At 47.3% G+C, this 19,965-nt stretch overlaps 1 protein-coding gene across 4 annotated transcripts in view; it reads right to left on the bottom strand.

The window, feature by feature from the left end:
* Positions 1-17,157: 17,157 nt before the first annotated feature.
* Positions 17,158-19,965, bottom strand: part of EGLN3 (egl-9 family hypoxia inducible factor 3) — a 42,310-nt gene continuing 39,502 nt past the window's right edge. For 3 of the 4 annotated variants that reach the window (XM_006117668.3, XM_075926948.1, XM_075926947.1), the window contains 2 exons: positions 19,845-19,918; positions 17,158-19,417 (listed from right to left, as the gene is read on the bottom strand). In XM_006117668.3, the coding sequence (XP_006117730.2) occupies positions 19,380-19,417; positions 19,845-19,918 (112 nt within the window). In that variant the 3' untranslated portion in view covers positions 17,158-19,379. The remainder of the gene's footprint in view (positions 19,418-19,844; positions 19,919-19,965) is intronic. The other variant, XM_075926946.1, reaches the window with a different exon arrangement.

The following is a 19,965-nucleotide window of genomic DNA, read 5'->3' as shown; positions in this document are numbered from 1 at the left end:
CATGTGCCATCAGTACTTAGATGAATAGCCTAGCAGTGTCTGTAGCTTGTACACAGGTGTATGACTTTGTTTTGGGGTTGTCAGTTCTGCCCCTCTTCAGCCATCCTGGATTTGACATAAGCCTGAGCTCATACCTCCTTCTTAACTGATCTGCTGCTGATCTCTGTCTCTTGTCTTCACACATTCCTCACTTACAGGAAGGACAGTTCATTTCAGAGAAAGCAATTTCTCTTACAAAAGAAAAGGCAGGATTTCTTACAGACTTACAGAGTTAAAAAAAATTTATGCTATACACATTTTCTTACTAACCTATAAACAATTTTTACTATTTTATAATACTTAATATAAAATATATTTTAATACCTAGCAGGTGCTATCAAACAAAGGTTATAATTCAAAATCTATATAACTACATAAAACAAAGCTATAAAATAAAGCCTATATAACTATTACTATGTATCAGGCCTACAGCTGTCAATTCTGTTGCCTTACTTCATAATGCCTTGATTACTTGAGTGTTTACTTGAAACAGCTTATCATGCCCAAGCCACAGTTGAGAGCAGAAATTTGAAGTCAGTGATCTTTACGCCTCCTGTTGGATTCAGGCTTCTCCTTTACTTGACAGTGCCGGTTCCAGCAAGGCATGGTAAATGAAAACATCAGTCGCATGATATCTCATTGGAATCACTGACACTGCTGAGCCTTTGTCGACTGCTCCCTTATGCCTCGTGAAACGAGGTTTACAGGAGCGGTCGACAAAGTCTTCCCTTGACTCGCGTGCTGTGCCAATGATCAGCTGAGCCAGCACAGCGCGGCGGCCATTTTTATTTTACTGAAGCCAGGGATATTTAAATCCCCGCTTCATTGACTATGTCGGGTAGCCTATTTTTGATACCTCTTTCAGCAGAGGAATGTAATCTAGACGTACCCTCAGTGTCTTCATAGTTAGATCTATAAAATGGTCCATGAGGATCTTCCATCTGATAGTTGATTCTGAAAACGGACCATATGTCCTTTGCATTACTCCGAAGAGAGATACTGAACCTAAAAAAGATGCTGCTGCATCTGACAGAACCATGCTGCACAAATAAAGCTCTTGGATTCAATACAAAGATCCTTACTTGGATGCCACTGTTTCTTCCCTTCATGTTCGTGCTGTTGTAGCTTTGGCCACAGCAGTCCTAAAGCTTTAGTTTAGTCTAATTCAGAACACTCATAAACGTTTCTCAGAGGGGTAGCCATGTTAGTCTGTAACTTTAAAAACAGTAATCTACAGAACCGTTCTGTTAAGCCTTTTCTAGTAGAGTAGCCCACAGACCAGAAACAGATAAAGTGTTCCTTTACTTAGATGCAGTCATACTCATAATCAACAAACCATACAGTAAATGATATCTTTTTACTGTGACTAATGGCAGGAGTGGAGGCGTGGGTGTAGTACTCTGCAGTAGCAATGTGAAGGACTAGAGCTGTGCTGCCACTTTGAATTGCCGGGGAGCCTGGCATCAGGCTCCTCGCAGCATTTCAAAGTAACGGCACCATGTGGAGCCAGGGGTCAGCTGATCCCGGGCTTCATGTGGTGCTTTTACCTTTGAAGTGTAGCTACAAAGGCTGCAGCTACCTAGGGCTGTTGCTACATTTCAAAGGTGGAGGTACCCTACCAACTAATCAAATAGTCGACGCAAAAAGGCATCGACTATTCGAATAGTCAGTTACCCGATACTTAACATCCTTACTCTGCAGTGCCAAGCTGCATCAATATCAAGCAGCTTCTTTGCCATGAGGTCATCGTGCCCCACCTCTTCCTACCCCCACTCTGCTCCATATTCCCTCCAACTCCATCCCTTCCTCCAATCCTCCATACCACCCTGCCTCTTCCTGCCTGTCTCTTTCTACCCACTTCCCTCACTTCTTCCTGCCTCCTGCTTCTCCCCCAGTGCTGCCTGCACACTGCGAAACAGATGATCCTGGTGGGTTGAAAGCACTGGAAGGGCCAGGAGCCCATCAACAGGGCTACTGGTGGGTGGGAGGCACTTTGGGCAGGAGGTGGTGACCCACAGAGCTGCCGTGGGTCAGCACCTATGCGATCAATATCAGCAGAGTTCCAGACAGAAAGCAGAATCGGAGATATTGATTTGTGGTGTACAATTTTTCTCACTGCTGTTTGTCATCATGCAAGGATAATTTTTCTTTATGGTTTCTCTCTTTTCTTTGTCATTACTCTTCTCTCCATGTGAGTCACATTCTTTTTTATCATCGCTCTCCTTTATGTCACTACAAAAACCAGATGAGTTTCTATCACTATCCTCACATTTCCATTCCTTATCTTCAGGTAAATCTGCTAATTCCTTAGTAATAGGACTTCCATCATTTATGCTTCATTCCTCAAGTTCTGCACTGGAATAATTGCTATTATCTAAAGCCCAGTCTATGCTGTTTTATTTCAGATATTCTCCCACCGAATTTGCCCCTTGATGCAAACTAGAATATAACCGATCTTTTCTCTTCCTACATTGAACTTCTGATGCTTCATGTGAGCATCTTTCATTTTCTATGGGGGGGGGGGGTGGACAGACAGTGTTAAGGAGAACAAGTCTATGTTTTGCAGGCTTAGAAAGTCATCAAACATGAATTGTTAAGAATTACAAAAAAAAATCGTATTTCTTTTATATTTTTCCATAGATAGGGGTTCAATAGACACTTCTGGCATCTCATTAAACAGGTCCTTTATTAATTGCTACTTACACTCTTCAAGTCTTAAAACAAAAATACACTTTCACAATCATATATATCGTAGCCCAATGTCTGTGACTCTGTAACGCTGAAATGCTGGCTGTTCCCTCTGGGCGGCGCTGTTACCTAAGTCATGTCCTTCACCTCCTGCTGTGGCACTCTGCTGACTTCTGCACTGCTCAGCCGGGCTGCCGCGGGGGAGCAAGTGGCGCAAGTGGCCATTTGGGCCCCACACTCCCCATGCAGCACTCCTGTTGTTGGTGTTGTTGGGGCGCTGACGTGCGGTGTAACAGCAGCTACAGGACCCACCCCCTGGCCGCGAACGTCACCACCCCGCCCCCCTTCACCTCCCGCAGTAGTGCTCAGCTGACTTCTGAACCGCTCAGCTGGGCCGCCACATGTGAGCAAGCGGTGCAAGCAACCATTTGGGCTCCACGCTCCCCATGCATCACAGGGAGCACGGAGCCCAAACGGCCGTTTGGGCTCCGTGGTCCCCCTACTGAGATGCAGGAGGGAGAGGAGAAGAGAAAGAGAGAGTGAGAGGAAGGAGGTGGAGGAGATCTGAGAGAGGGCGGGGAGGCAGTAGGAGGAGGAGAGCGAGAGAGAGAGAGACACGGAGTGAAAGACCGGAGGCTCAGGAGAGAAGAGCGCCATGGAGGAGAGACCTGAAAATCCTGTCTTATGACGGGCTAATTGGCTAGTAAAATAAGGTTCACAAAATCACAGCTGGACTCTAACTTCCTTCTTATATCCCTCTAGTTGCAAGGTGATGGCTGATAGCATTCTAGAAGGCTCAAGGAAAATGTAGTTTTCAGATAGCCCAGAAGGATCCATGAGATTCTACAATGGTTCAGAGCATTCTAGGAGGTCAGCACAAAATAAATCCATGTATGGAATACCTGAAGCATTTTACTTTAAACAGTCTGTTTCCCCTTTTGTAGTTAATAACAAATACAGCAGCCCAAGCCTGGAGCTCCCCTTCCTCCCTCCCCCCATGTGGTTGCTTGGCTTGCCTGCACCTAAGTCCAGCCCTAGCTCCAGCATTGTAAAGAGCCCCCTCATAGCCAAGGTGATAGTACAGTAAAGGAACAGGAGCAGTGTGGAAAGGACATTAGTATTCGCCTTCTGCCAGTTGCATGCCCCTGCCCAGCCTGGCACTCCTGCCAGGGAGCAGATTGAAAGCAGGAGGTTACTCCACTCCACTGCAGAAACAGACAAAGCAGGCAGGCCCCCATGCCCTGAACCCTCGTCTCAGCAGGGGCACCAAGTAGGCAGATGATCAGGGCAACACCTTCCTCCCCATGCCCTGACCCTGCTCCCTAGTAAAAATGCTGCATGAGTAGCGTGAGTTGGGGTGTTAGGGCCCCTATTTTTCATGGCCCCCCATTGACTGGGCCTGAATCTGTTGGCCGAATGGCTAATCTACCACTTCTGGCACAGATAGCATCTGAGCAGTGCAAAAGTGGTGTAAAGCCACCTCTATCTTAATTCTACTGTGCCATGTCTTTGGTGCTTAACCTCACAGGAGACACGGCACAGAACCTCTCCCAGCAATTTCCTGAAAGCAACAAGTCTCATCAGGTGTGAAAGAATTGTTAGTCCTTCAGAGCCTACAACAAAAGTCACCTGGATGTCTAGGTGGATCCAACTGTATCCACCGTGGTGAGCAATGAAAGTGTGAGTGTATTGATAAAGGGGGCCTACCATGGAGAAAACAATAAACAGAGAAGCACACAGCTTTCAAAATGCTAACTCACCTATGGGAGGAAGTGCCATTTGCAAGGGAAATATAGAAACTCCTCCCTTGCAAAATAGCCAGAACTGAAGTAAAACTTTCTTGCCAGGATTTGCTGATGAAGAGGATATAAGTAAGCTGAGACCTCAATAATCATCATGTGAGATCTGTGCACAGTCTCAGCACCTAAGCAAAGGAAATGTTTAGCAAAGGGAAAACAGTTTGATTATGGTCTTACCATCTTTCCAAGCAGAACAAGAAAAGTTACGTGGAGGAGCCAATGTTACATAAAAGACAGTTTGATAGGATGTGGTCACTTTTGGTGTAAAAGTGGTGAATTCTGCTATTTCTAAAGGCAGCCTTAAGTGAACTAAGTAACTTGGGGGATGGCTACATAGCAGCCAGGTGTGATTCCCAGCCTCTGTAGAAGGCTTGTGATGGTTCTGCTCGGGCTTGTATGCTAAAAATAGCAGTGTGGGCATTGCAGCATTTAGGCTGTGTCTACATTGCAGGCTTCTTGTACAAGAATGGCTGTTCCTGTGCAAAAACTTGCCGAGTGTCTACACTTCATACGTGTTCTTGCGTAAGTAAATTTACAGTACAGTGTCGGAAAACAGGGCTTCTTGAGTGAGAGCTCTGTCGCTCTGTATCAGGAAGAAGCCTCACACAAGTGTTCTTGTGCAAGAGGCCAGTGTGGACAGGCAGCCAAGAGTTTCTGTGCACGAACTGGCCTCCCAGGAAAAAACACAGGTGGCCACTTGTATGCTCCATACCCGCATTCACAGCTCATTACTTCCTGGTTCCCGGAGCCACCCCCCCTTAAAGACATATGCAGACTGCAGCAGCTCAGCCAGCAGCTCCACCATGCAGTTCTGCCCTGCTGCACCCAGGAGCCCCAGGATGTCTGCTCCACAGGCACCCCGTGAGCCTGCACCCTCTTCCCAGCAGCCACCCCAGGGCTCCCAGCAGGCCCAGAGGGGCACCAAGCGATGTGTCCCATGCTGGTCCAGGGCTGAGGTGGAGGCGCTTCTGGACCTGTGGGCCGAGGAGAAAGCCCTCCATGACCCCCATGCCCATCGCTGCAACGTGGACATTTTCAGCTGTATGGCCCAGGCCCTCGCAGACCAAGGACATCCAGCACGGACCCTTGAACAGGTCCGGGCCAAGGTCAAGGAGCTGCGCTTGGGCTATGTCCGGGCCACTGAGGGCGAGGGGCAGGAGCCAACACCTGCCCCCACTATGACCGCCTCCACACCATCCTTGGTGAGATGGCAGTCCCAGAACCCTTGCCAGCAGTGGACACTGGCCTGCCCCCCCCCCCCTCCCCGTGACCAGGCCACCTGACCACCAGGTCCGGGTCCTAGGATGAGGGTGACAACCGCAGCAGCACTGTCACCCTGCACCTGGAGCCAGTGCTCAGCAGCCAGGATGTTTCCTGGGCCTCATCCAAGGCCAGTGATGGATCCTCTGGTGAATGTTGTGCTTCTCACTCGCAAGGGCAGAGGAGGTGGGTACCTGGGGGGAGGGGGAGGGGTGAACATCACTCAGGCAGTTCGAGCTGCATGCCGAGTAGCAGTACACAGCACGGGCAACCTCATGCAGCCTGACTGTGTGGCATGTGGATGCGGCAGGCAGCTCCAGGGCATGCCTGGGATCCTGCTGCTCACACACGTCCTGCCCGGAGTGGAGAGGGGATGCCGGCTGGACACAGCCAAGGCCCCAAGAGCTCAGGCCAGACCCCACACCTCCTGAAGGGTGCCACACACAGACAGCATGCATCCATGCCTGTCCGTGCAACACAGCATCTGCTCCTGGGAAAACTGCAGCAAGCCCGCCTTGTGAGCACGGCCCCCACAGAGCCCCTAGGCTGCTCCCAGAGCCTAGGCTGCCCCTGAGGGAAGCCCCTCACTGTGGCCACACACTTTGTTTATTGAGAGGTGAGAGGAGGGGGGGGGAAGGGAAAGGTTGGGAATGGGAGGGAGATGTAGATGGGAGACAGAAGCGGCCCTACTGTGGGGCCTGGGAGAACATGTTCTTCAGGGCCTCCCGGCTGTGCACCCCATTGTGGTGTGCCTGGCGGATGGCGGCTGTGTGGAGCTGCTCAAATGCCGGGCCCTTGGCTGCCATCCACGCCGGGAGGAAGGCCTCTCGCTTCCGCTCCACTATCTTGTGCAGCACGCAACATGCTGCCACAACCTCAGCAATGTTCTGCTGACCCATCTTGAGACGGGTGAGCAGACAACAGAAGCATGCCTTCAGCTATCCAAAGGTGCACTCAATCTGGTTGTGGGCCTGGTTCAGGTGCTGGCTTCCTGCCACAATGGCTTGGCCCGGGTGCCTGCAGAGGGGCCAGCAGGCAGGAACTATAGCGTTCTGCTTACCTTGGACAAAGTGGCCACCAGGGCACCTTTTTTTTTTTCCTGGAGGCCAATTCGTGTTTAAAAAAAAAAAAAAAAAAAAACCTCTTGACAGTCCACACACACCTTTTTGTGCAAGAACTCTTGCACACCAAGATCCAGCATTCGGCTGCTTAACAAAACAGGTTCTCCTCTTGGAGCTTTCGCCGACTTCTTTCTACAACAAAAAAGAGATTGTACCATCCATGTTTCAAATAACTGATCTAACTTCTGAGCTACAGAGTCATTCTAATGCTGTCTTTAGCCTGATTAAGCATGATTTATTCAATTGTTTAATAAATGTGGAACAATTTCAAGAGGCAAGATTGAGGGAATCCTAAATCAGACTATACCAGTCTAGGAAGTGTAAGCACTCTCATGCATGGTGCCAAATTCAAGTTCAATTCTCCTCAGGTGAACTCACCTGGAGGGGGCTTATCCTGTATAGGTCCTCAGAGGCCTGCCCTAGGGCGTCTATGGTAGGAAATTATTTTGAACTAAGTAAAATCAAAATAACTCCCAAAATAAGTGTTCTGAAATAGTGTGTAGGGGGGAGCATCAAAATTCGTCAGCCTTATTTCGAAATAGGGAGTCCACACTGATTGGAGTCTGCCTTAGACTTAGAGTCCCCAGAAGCCCTCTGGGGAGGGCACCAGGAAGGCAGCTCCTCTCTACGGTCGCATCTCACACACCACTCATCCACTGCCTCCACCCTCGTGGCACACCAGTGTGTGTGTGGATGCCACGGCACTGACACCATGGAGCTGGAGCAGCTGGAGAGCAGTGCCAGGCTCACAGGCCTTGTGCTGTGCCTCATGGTGCAGTTTGTACAGACTGCCCACATATTGCTCCAGCAGGATGAGGACCAGCCTTGACTAGAGGCCCTCATCACCCAGGGTTTAATGCTCCTGTTGCTGCAAATGGTGGAGGGAGATCAGTATGGACTGATGGGACCGCATTGTTCTGCAGTGATGGGATGACCAGCAGTAGCTCCAAATCTTCATGTGGAAGGCCACCTTCCTCGACCTCAGCGAGTGGCTCGCCCCTGCCCTCAAGTGACAGGACACCTGACTGAAAACCACCATCCCCATGCAGAAGTGCATTGCCATCGCCCTGTGGCAGCTCGCCATGCCAGCCAGTTATCACTCCATTGAGAACCAGTTCAGCATTGGAAAATACAGAGTCAGGGCCACGCTCTCGCAATTAACCAAGGCTATCAACCATATGCCTCTACAGAGGATTGCTACGCTGGGGAACGTGGACAAAATTGTTGATGGCTTTGCTGCCATGGGCTTCCCCAACTGCAGGGAGGGAGCCATAGATGGCACTCACATCCCCATCCTGGACCCCCAACCACCATGCTGTGGACGCCATAAAGAGAAAGGGATATTTTTCCATGGTGCTACAGGCCCTTGTGGATTACAAGGGATGCTTCACCAACATCAATGCTGGGTGCTCAGGGAAGGCTCACAATGCCCGCATCTTCCAGAACTCATGCCTGTTCCAAAAGATTCACAGCGGCACTTTTTTCTCGGACTGCCTCATCAGATTGGGGAGGTGGATTTACCCATCTACATCCTAGGTGACGCAGCTTACCCCTCGCTCCCCTGGCTTATGAATTCCTACACAGGCAGCCTGGAACCCACCAAGGAGCACTTCAACACCAGGCTGAGCAGGTGCCACATGGTAGTGGAGAGTGCTTTCAGTCACTTGAAGGGGGGGATTCCAGAGTCTCCTCACCCATCTGGACGTCAGCGAGCACAGCATCCCCTTCATGGTGGCAGCCTGCTGTGTGCTCCACAACCTTTGTGAGAGCAAGGGGGTAGACTTTCCTACCAGGATAAGGGGCAAAGGCTGAATGATTGGCCAGGGCATATGAACAGCTGGACACTAGTGCCAATCGGTGAGCACATCAAGGAGCTATGCTCATCAGGGAGGCCTTGAGGGAGAGTTTCAGCCAAGGCCAGCTGTGAGACTCTGACCTGGGCCGCTCCACAAGGGACCCCTGCATTCCTTACGTGTGCCTTGCCACCCTAAGATAGGGTGTCTGCCCCACACTGACTCTTTAAGGGTTAAATCCCAACCCTGGGAGAGGGCTGGAGCTGTGGCACCAGCAGCTGATGGCAGTATAAATAAAGGCTCCTGGAGTGGAGGGGACACACTGACTTGTTCCAGCTGTGGAACAGGAGGGATCCAACTGCCAGGAAGCTAGAAGCTTCCTGACTTAGAGCAGGGCTGGAGAAAGGCAGACAGAGCTGCAGCAGCTCCAGCTCCATGGTGTCAGTGTGCTCTGGCTGCCCTTGCAGATGCCACAGCACTGTGTCCATTTGGTGTCCCTTCGGAGGGTGGGGGCAGTGAAGAAGTGGCATGTGAGACACAGCCGTAGAGAGGAGCCTTTGAAAGCACACATCACAGCCTACCTGACCAAGCAGCCACAAGAAGTGGCTGCCCTCCTGGTGCCTTCCCTGGAGTGCTTCCCTGGAGTGTAAGGCTGAGGCAGGCTCCAATCAGTGTGGACTCCCTATTTATTTCAATTAAGTCTGACTAATTTCAATACTCCCCCATAATGGAGTGATAGGGGGCATAGGAGGTTGGGGGTCCCTGTGGAGGAGAATTCCAGCATTCAGGAGCACTGCAGTAGGGTGGTATCCAGAGGGAAAGGTGCCACAGTCTAGCAGGGATGTGGGTCTGTAGCCAGACATGAACCCCATCTTGGTTTCCGCTCTCCTCCCCCCCCCCCCCCCCCCGAGAGCTTGAGAAAGGCAGTTAGCCTTTGATGCCCTGGGAACGCAGGTGTGCTGCCTGTCCCTGACTCTACCATAAACAGAAACCAGACAGTAAATGGGCTAGCTGACGACCCGGGGCTTCCCGTCGCCCTGATGGCTAGTACCAGTAATTGACACGCCTGCACTGTCCCAGGAGAGGAATCTTCGCCCATCACATACCAGAGGTGCCCATTGTCTGCATTTTCCCAGGAGTGGATTATGCTTTGCACCCTTCGTGGGAAACTTGGCATTCAAAGCTATTTTTCCTAATTGGCCACTTGAGACCAGGAAGAAGCCTACATGACCCAAAGGGTATAAAGAGGGGTTTAGTAGCCCACCCCATTTGAGCTCCAATCATCTACACCTGCTCGCAGGTATTGATTGTCTCCCAAGGTCTGTGGGACGCCCAACCTCGCCTTACTTCCTTCCGAGGGATTGAGAGAAAGACGCTGGCCACGCCAAGTCTGGAACGCAGGGGTGAGAATATATACCTGCTAGCTGTGTATTTTGCATGCATTTAATAAGAGCTCAGAGAACCAAAAGGGTTTCATGGTACCTGTAAGTGACTTATTAGTGTAATTTCTGTCCTGTCCTTTGTAGTGGCTGTGTTATCTGTAACACAGTAGTAGCATTTAACAGCTAAATTTACCCTGTAACAATAAAATAGTAACTGTTTCAGCTTTAACCTGACTCCTTCAGTTGCTGTAACAGAACCAGGCACAATTTAAAAGCACTTCAGCCGGTCATAAGGGACAGATATAGGGAGAGCTTGCGCGTTGGATCGTGTCGCTTCCAGGGGACAGATCCGTTGGGGCATCTCTCAGCCTCCCCAGGCTGCCCGCTGCAAAGGGATCGTGTATCCTAGCAGTAAAAATCTGAGGTGTAATAAGCTCTCCCTGTAAACTTGTTGGTGCGCCCATCAACTTTCTCCAGGTTGCCCACTACGAAGGGACCCCGGTCTCAGCAGTTGAAGTCTCGGGTGTATAACACACACACACCACTCACTGCCCTGACCGTCAGCTGACAGGGTCCAAACACAGAGTTGAAGAACCAATACCAGCTAACAGCAGGCACGACACCAGTCAAAAGGGGGAGCACCAGAGCTGAAAAGCTAATTCCCAGAGTGTACAGCAGGAAGTGTGTTACACTCCCACACACCGCTCTTCTGCTACCCTCCCTTTCCACCTTGCCCCCCCCTCCCCTGCAGAGCAAATAAAAATGCCTTCCTTGTTGAAAAAACAAGACTGTTTATTTGGGGGGGATATAGAACAGGTGAGGGACTAGGGAAAGAACCTGGAATGCAGGAGGAGTGGAGAGGGGGGGCTCAGGGATGGGGCTGAGACTGGCACCTGCCTTGGGTAGCTCAGGAGGCTTTGACTGCTCCAGAGGTCCCACTGCCTCATGTTCTGGAGCGCTGGCAGCCCCTGTGCAGGTGGGGAGGTGGCTGGTGACCCATTCCATGCATGATGCCAGGCGCTCCATCACTGAGGTGAGGTAGGAGTGTGTGAGCTGGTCCAAGGTGGGCTTCCGCTGGTCCCGGTCAGTGGCCTGCTCCCTGTGCTCTTTCTCAAGCCCCCAGATGTGGGACTGCAGGCAGGCCATCTGCTCCCTCATTAGGTTCTCCTGGGTACATATCCCCCTGTGGCTCCCATGGTGTCAGGAAGAGGGCATGGATGGTAGGGGACGTGCCATGGTCGCAGCTGTCCCAGCTGAGAAAAGTTAAAAGGGCAGTCATCCCAGGAGACACTGTGTATGAAGCCTAGCCCCAATTTCTGAGCCGATACCTAAGATCTCGCTTCAATGTGCTTTGAGCAAGGCCATACATTGCCTAGACCACAGGTGCTTTCCAGTAGGGGCACAGACATCCCAGGGGCGTATCGCTACACCCATGGCCCGGGGACAAGCAGGCATGAGATGGTGCCGGGCCTGTGTCTTGCACACGCCACGTCTGGCATTGGTGGCATCACGCAGAAAGAGAAATTCTCTCTCTACCTGCTGGAGGAGGGTGTGAGTGTGTGTGTGTATTGGGGAGGAGTGCTACTGGGGTCTCCTTCAATGCCTCCCACTGGCAGGTCCCCATGCACAAGAGTAGTCTCCTCCACATTGCCACACTTAACCAGGAGTGCCTGCTGCCTGAGTGTAGCCATGCCCCTGTGCTGTGTGCAACACTGCTGCGAGGGTCCATGAGCCCAGACTTCTTAGTGGTGGCTTGTCATGGGAAGGTGGCCCACTACGGAGGCTGGAGTAAGGAAGGCCTCTCCAGGAAGCTTGTGAGGACAGAGGTTCCTGTGTGAGAGGGTCATGGGACTGAGTGCTCTGGACTGGTGCTCCATGTGCAAACATGTACACAGGCTATTGTGTGACCCCTAGGCTGAGCAGGCTGAGCAAGGAGCATGCAGCCCATCCCCTGCCCCCACGTATGCATAGAGAAAGTTATAGAACTCACCTGATGCGCCTTCCTCCTTGTTCGCCTGGGAGACATCCTGGGCTCGTCTACACTGGCCCCTTTTCCGGAAGGGGCATGTTAATTTCACCTATCGTAGTAGGGAAATCCGCGGGGGATTTAAATATCCCCCGCGGCATTTAAATAAAAATGTCCGCCGCTTTGAAGTAGGAATAAGAGCCTCCGGAAAAGGGTGCTTTTTCCGGAGGATCGGGGCCAGTGTAGACGCTCTTTTCCGGCTTTTTTAAAAGCCGGAAAAAAGCGGCGGACATTTTTATTTAAATGCCGCGGGGGATATTTAAATCCCCTGCGGATTTCCCTACTACGATAGGTGAAATTAACATGCCCCTTCCGGAAAAGGGGCCAGTGTAGATGTAGCCCCTGGGAGTGGGGGACTGGCTGCAGGGTAAGGAGCAGCTCCTGGCTTGTGGGCATGGTCACTGGCTGGTCGTCTCCTCAAGCCCACCCTTGTGGCAGCTGACGAAGGGCATGTTCTAGCCAGACGCCGACGCCGCGGGGCGAGATGACCATTCCACCTCCCAGGATTGGGCTCGAGCTGTTCACAATAGCAGCATGTGTGTGGTGTGGCTCCAGAGAATCCGCTCTGATCCTTGGCCTTGTCGTAGGCCTGTTGGAGCTCTTTTGTCTTATGCAGACCTGGTCGTGTGGCCTTTGTCAGCCAGGCTTGCAGCGATCCACGTCTGCATTCCTCTTTCTGGTGCCGAGATCCTGGAGGTTGGTCTTCTCACCCCAGACCTCAATGATGTCCAGGATCTCCACACCAGGCCAGGCCAGAGCACTCCTGCATCCCTGGCCAGTGGCAACCGAGGGTGCTGCAGGAGTGCTGGCAGCCGTAGGAGGCTCTGAGGGAGCAGTGGGGTCTGCCATGGCTCCATCCTACTGTTTTAAATTCCACAGAAGAAAGGGATCCATGGAGCTGGCACGTGTGGCCAGAGCAGCCACAAGTGCAGCTGTGAGAGGCCTCTGGAAGCCAATTATTTGGAATTAGCAGCGCTGGAGCATCCACACTAATGCTATTTCGAAATAACAATTCGAAATAAGTGTTCCATCCTGAGGAAAGCAGAAGTACAGATTTTGAAATAACCAGCCCGTTATTTTGAAATAACAGGCTTGGTAGTGTGGATGCTCTGCTTCTTGTTTCAAAATAAGGGAGTGGTTATTAAAAAATAATTCCCTTTTATAGACCAGAGCATACTGGCTTGGACTCCGACTCACTGCTTAGGCAGCCACACACATAGCTTTCCTGGTTCATGATTTGGCATGGCTTCAGGTGCACGAAAAGTGGCTGGGGCAACAGTGTTCACCTACAGGCAGGACACAGGAGACTATAATGAGGCTGCTTGGCCCATGCTCAGAAGAAAAACATAGGTGCTCAGTGATTTTAGGCACCTACGGCATTAAATAGCCATAGCTCCATCCTGCGTCCCTCATTGCATGCTCCTGGCTAGCAAGGATTTGTCTTCACAGGATAGCTTTTCTCTGGAATTTTTTGCCTTCCTGGGTAAATTAAGGTCTAGTTCCAGAGCTGAGCTAAAACTCTATGAGGGCATATGATGTTTGAGAAAGATACTAAGCTTTCAGGCAGAGGAAAATGAGGCCTTGAAGTGAAAAAAATAATACCTAGCTCCTGCAGGGCAATTTTCAGCCACAGAGCTTAGGGAGGAAGATAAATCAATCAATAAAAATCCCACTGTCCTTATTTAACATCTGGGAAAATTAAGGCACAGGTGATGCAATTTGCTCAGGGTTATGTGACAGGTAAGAGGCAGAAACCAGGGCTCTCCAGCCCCCCTTGACGGCCATGATTTAATTACATTTCCATAAGCACTACATTCAGTTCTAAGACACCTTGATGGCCTCTGGGTCAAATTCCACACCCTGCATTCCAAATGCCATGCTGGTGACCTAGGGGGAGGCTCAAGGCTCACAATATGAAAACTTGCCTCATACAAGAGGAGGGGTAACATGCCACACCCTCCTTATTGCCCCTAGTTGTAGGGGACATGTCTGGGACAGAAGGATTGTCGTCAACACTATGACTTATGAACTAAGGATCAGGCCACTGGGAGCTGCAGGGCAGCTCCTTTAACTTAGAGCAGGGCTGTACTAGCCTCAGCACTGGATGAATGCAGGCAGTGTACAACAGGAGACAATGCCACAACCTTAACAACTGCAGGAGAGTTCTGTGTAAGCTCAAAAGCTTGTCTCTTTCATCAACAGAAATTGGACCAATAAAATATATTACCTCACCTATCTTGTCTCTCCAAAATGGTAGGATCAGCCTAGCTACAACTAAATTTTAGGCATTTAGATGGACATGGCACTTGAGCTCTGATTCTAAACCCCTTGTTCAAGTAAAGAGCATATAGTCACAGGAATAGGCCCACTAATTTAAAATGGATCCTCTTCCATGTGTACAGTAAGGAATCCTCAACAGTACAGAAGCAGACCTCTTACGTGGACTATATAGAACACTTCACGTGGGAGGGGTGAATTCTATAGAATTCCTCTTTAAAAGGGCACTAAATCCTCCAGTACAGACTTGTTTTGCTTAAGGGAAAAAAAATCCCACAATAAAAATATGGGGGAGGGGAGAGTTTACAGCACTGCATAGTGAAAATGCCTCTGTTATTAAATATACAAAATGTTAGTGCTAATGTGGAAAAGTCTCCCATAGTTGTGGAAGAGAAAACTGTGGAACTCAATTAGAAAAAGTAGCAGAGCAAGGATGTGAACTTTGTTAAAAATAAAACTTAACATTCTCAGCTGATATCTGGCCTGACAGGAATGTGAAAACAAATAAGTGCTTCAAGAAGAGTGTAAGTTAGCTAGGTGACTAACCTCAGAAGAATACGAAGTGGCCAAGGAAACAGGCCAAACTGTTGGAAACAGAATGGATTTCTTCTCTGAACACTTTCCAGAAATGTGCAGTACCCAAAAGGACTACTACAATTATCTATGGAAAAGTACTGATTATAATGTTTTAGGTCATGACGTTTCTCAACTCTATAATACATTTAGCTATGCAAAATCTCATACCTACGCAATAAGAAACGAGACTGAAGAGACTTGCTCAGCACAGAATTAAACATGACCCAGTGTTTATTGACTCCTGCAACATTTTATTTGCTTTATTCCACATTTTTTTAATTAACACAATATCCTGGATCATAAAATACCACCATATGAATCAGTATCTATTGATTCTGAAGTGCCAGCATTGTTGACCAGCATACAACCTGACAAGAGGAGGTTTACCCATAACTCACTCTCAAACAGACTTGCTGGTAGTACATCACAGTTGAAGTAAAAATAATTATTTGCCTGCAAATAGATACATTTCCTTTAGATGCAAGTGGTGTTTGAGCCAGCTATTTGCAAAAAAAAAACAAAAAAAAAAACACACCAACCAACCAAAACAAAGCAACAAAATAAAAACAAAAAAACAAAGAAAACACATTCAGACATTTTATATTCAACAGGAATGGAATAAAAACGCTTTACAGAAATAAGGGGTTAAAAAGATCATGATCTCTTCAAACTCTACTTCTGCAGAAGTCATTTGCTCACAGGAGCAAGGGTAAAGATTGAAAGGCCCCCTTTGCTTAACAGTCCAACAAGTCAGGTACAGGTTTAAGAATACAAATAGCTCCTCTATATTACCACTATTTTGCTTTATAAACAAGTTATTTGTCCTCTCCCAGCTCTCTTACACAACCAGCAGGCCTTGTTAGGAATGATAGTTTAGTGGAGTATGCATATCTTCCAACAAGGTCTAATGTGAAATAAAGTCAGTGGGAAAGGCCACTCATTATTTCTTTAAAGCCATTTTAAAATCCAGATTGTGGGTTTCATCTAAAAAGATGAGCTCTGGGAAATATTTGGGGGAAGTGCCATAGTCTCTGTTCTACAGGAAGGCAGATTAGATGAATGATCCTTTTTGGCCTTGGAATCTATGGAAGAAAAACCAACCCAAACTTTAACGTTACTTGTATTTGGTGTACAGCCGTTGTGCAGACATGAATGATGAAGGCGCACATTCACCTAAATGTGTAAACAGGCTGTTGGTGCCTTTGGAAGGACTGAAAATTAAACACACTGGAGAAATTTAAAAAAAGTCTGTTTTCACGGCCAGATGGCACATGCTGCCTAGCGGTATATATTTTAAACACTTTTCCATGAAACTGAAAAAAAGAAATTCCTTAAATCCACATCTAGAGAAGACATACATATTATCATCAGTACAGCTACTTTAAAAAAAAAAAAACTTTATTCTTGTGTAGCACTTTGCAAGCACCCTCTCAAGAAAAAGTGGGAGAAACGTAGGAGATTTCAAGAATAAGGCTTCATTACATGGCTTATTAAAATTAAGATGTGAAAAGTCATAAAAGGTCCTTTCCACTGATCTCAGCTCTATGATGAGAAAAGAGGGGGAATATTTTTAATTATGTACATTGTTTTTAGGTTTAAATTTTACATATTCAGAGATGAAAGGTCAGTCTCAACCAGGTAAATCAATTCATCATTCTTCTACATAGGCCAAGAGACTATAGGCAAAAACAGAAAACATTCAGCAAACATACTTTTTTTTACAACAAGCACACTGCTGGTGCCATGTGCTGGCAACAGAGATAACAAAAGTACCTTTAATATCCAGACCCTTAAAAACATTGTACACGTTACTTTGTTTTTGGCAGTTGATGTGATTCACACCAACATCACTATCTAATTGACTTACTGTACACTCAGGCTACATCTACATTGGCCCCTTTTCCGAAAGGGGCATGCTAATTTTGTACTTCGTAATAGGGAAATCTGCAGGGGATTTAAATATCCCCCGCAGGATTTAAATAAAGATGTCCGCCACTTTTTTCCGGCTTGTAGAAAAGCCCGAAAAGAGCATCTAGACTGGCCCGATCCTCCGGAAAAAAGCCCTTTTCCGGAGGATCTCTTATTCCCACTTTGAAGAATATTATTACTTTGAAATAGGAATAAGAGATCCTCTGGAAAAGGGCTTTTTTCCGGAGGATCGGGCCAGTCTAGACGCTCTTTTCCGGCTTTTCTACAAACTGGAAAAAAGCGGCGGACATCTTTATTTAAATCCCGCGGGGGATATTTAAATCCCCCGCGGATTTCCCTATTACGAAGTATAAAATTAGCATGCCCCTTTCGGAAAAGGGGCCAATGTAGACGTAGCCTCATTGTTTAGGGTTTCTGAACTCTGTCAGAAGCAATGCGTTTTTAGTACATTTGACCCTTCAGCTAATTAAAAAAACCTTTATATAAAACATTTAAAAATGTAGAAAGTCACCTTTGCATAGAGACACTCAAACTATTAAAACATATCCCCCTGCAGCCATTGTTTCAGAGAGGTCAACACTTATCCTTTTACATACATTCCACTTTCAAGGGATCACCTATTGCTTTCAGTTAAGACTATTGGCTCCTCTGGAATTAGAATTTCAAGCTGGTTATGTTTCCTCCAGGCCCATTCTGTGTAGTGGAAGAATTTTACTTTACAAAAGAAATGTATCAAATTACATGCCTTATTTGAGGGAACCTATTGTGATTTACAGGAATGACTTGCATTGAGATGAGGGAATGATGCTACACCAATCTCTCATTCAGCAGGATGCATGCCTGAAGACACACAAGTCAGGCCAAGTGGCATTAAACCACATGATCACACATTGCCATTTCTCATACCAGAAAAGCAGCTGCTTTTAGATCTTGTGTTGCTGTCTTGTCATGAGTGAGGTGGCTTGAATAATGTCAGAAGATCCTAATGTATACGCGGATAGCTCTCATATGTGCTCTCACTCGTTTTCTGGGTCAAGTACGGCGGAGTAAGGGCCAAAGAGGATAACATTAACTTGGAAGACAATAGTAGGTACTGACATACATTGACAAGCCTGGTAAAATTATATTAAAGTGGGAACGTTTATACCATGCGTGTACAATTGTTAAAACAGGAATGGCTCATTTACATGTTCAATGTGACCATGACATTTTCCTCAGCATCAGTGAGATCTACGCAGGGCTACTAAGTGCGGGTTTGGAAGTTAAAGCTGACACATTGGAAGTTATTCATCTTAAATGAAGAAAATGAGTTTCTATTCATCTGAGCCTAATCCTCTTTTTGCATAACTAGCATCTCAAATGCAGTAGGAAAAATAATTGGAAATAACTGGGACAGCATCACTTTTTCATCCAAAGTACACATACATACAAATTAGCCAAATGTCCGAGTTTAGGATGGTCATCAAAGAGAGAGAGACATCAAGACTCTGAATTAGAGATACTTATTCATCATACATTTGTGAGGCAGCCAAACATATCTTTACCTTCTAAATTCACACTTCTATCCTAAACAGATTGCTTTATTGAGACTCGGTTACAAATTCTTGGACTTTAAAGGCTAAAGCATTTTGCATATCATCAACCTTCCCAAGTTACCAATCTTTTGGAGAAACCAGCTGCTTTAAAAAACAAACCTGAAAATGGGAAGTGAACACTGATTTTTTTTCTTTTTGATTGAAGATGAAAGTCACAGATTTGTGAACAGATGTGTAAATGCCTCCCCACCAACCCCCTCAGTCCAGGAGCTGTGAAAGGGCAAAGTAACTGAAGTGCTTGACTGTTGAAATGTGAACAAAATCCAGGCAGTTTGATGGCAACATGGAAGATTATCCTTTTAGAAAGTAGTAATTCAGGAGAATTAAGCCAAGGCTCTGTGCAGCAAAAGTGATTAGCAGCCCATCAATGTCCCCACATTAAGCATAACAGAAGATGACCCTCTACAAATACCTAGTTTAATTTCACATTTCCAATATCTCGCATCACCCATCTGCATCTGCAACAGATTTTAATTTGTAAATCTCCTTCCCATTGAGCTAAGACATTTACATAAAGTGCAAATAAGATTCATCCCCTCCTCCCCCCACTGGTGCCAATACTTGTTATCTTTATTACCACAATTACTAAAAGCCAGCTGGCTTAGCTACTTGCATTAGGCTTGGTGACATTCTTCTTTTACTAAAACCCTGGTTACTTTCTTCAGTTAAAGGCAAGTAGAAAACAAGGGATCCTTCTGCCAGATGCAGGAATGATGGGAGGCTACTATGAGTACCATCAATGTAATATGCAGGTGTTAGACAGACAATAAGTACATTCCTGTAAGAAGAACGCCCAATGGTCCGTTGGAAATGGACAAGTCATCTTTGGATCTCATTATTTGCAAAGAGTTCAGGAACAGTTGTTATAAAGTCACTGTGGCAGCAGATCACCATTCAGTCTTCATGCAGAGCTCCTTCTGTCTTCCCTGCATCTACAATGAGCAATTGAAAAACCTGTTAAGTCCTAGTAAGTAAGTGTTTTGAACATCTAATGTGATAGCAGTAATCAGGAGACTGGGGGGGGAAGGGGGGAGAGTAATATCTGTATAACAACAGCCATACTGGGTACTGGGTCAGACCAATGGTCCACCTATCCTAAGATCCTGTCTCCTACAGTGTCCAGTATCAAAGGCTCATGGGGAATATATGGAACAGGACAAGAAGAATGATCTACCTTTGACTTTTCATTCTGGCAGTCAGAGATTTAGGCCTATCTACACTACAGAGTTAGGCCAACTGTGTGGTCCTGTGTGATTCTGTAGCAACTGTGACATCACAGCATGGTGCTTGCTGGATAGCTATCATGAAACAGAAGTGCTTTGAATTCTTTTCAGTGAAGATTTATGAAAAAAATCATACCAGTTAAATTCCTAAACTTTTTTTTGGCTTCTGCTCTTTCTTCAGCATCAAAATACCACACAGTCATGGCATATCTGTGAACAAAAGGCAGTAATTTATATCTTACTCCCAAGATGACAAA

Source organism: Pelodiscus sinensis, chromosome 4 (assembly GCF_049634645.1).
Source record: "Pelodiscus sinensis isolate JC-2024 chromosome 4, ASM4963464v1, whole genome shotgun sequence".
Lineage (NCBI taxonomy): Eukaryota > Metazoa > Chordata > Testudines > Trionychidae > Pelodiscus > Pelodiscus sinensis.
The sequence above is the reverse complement of the archived record's forward strand: the minus strand, read 5'-3'. Positions and strand labels throughout refer to the sequence as shown.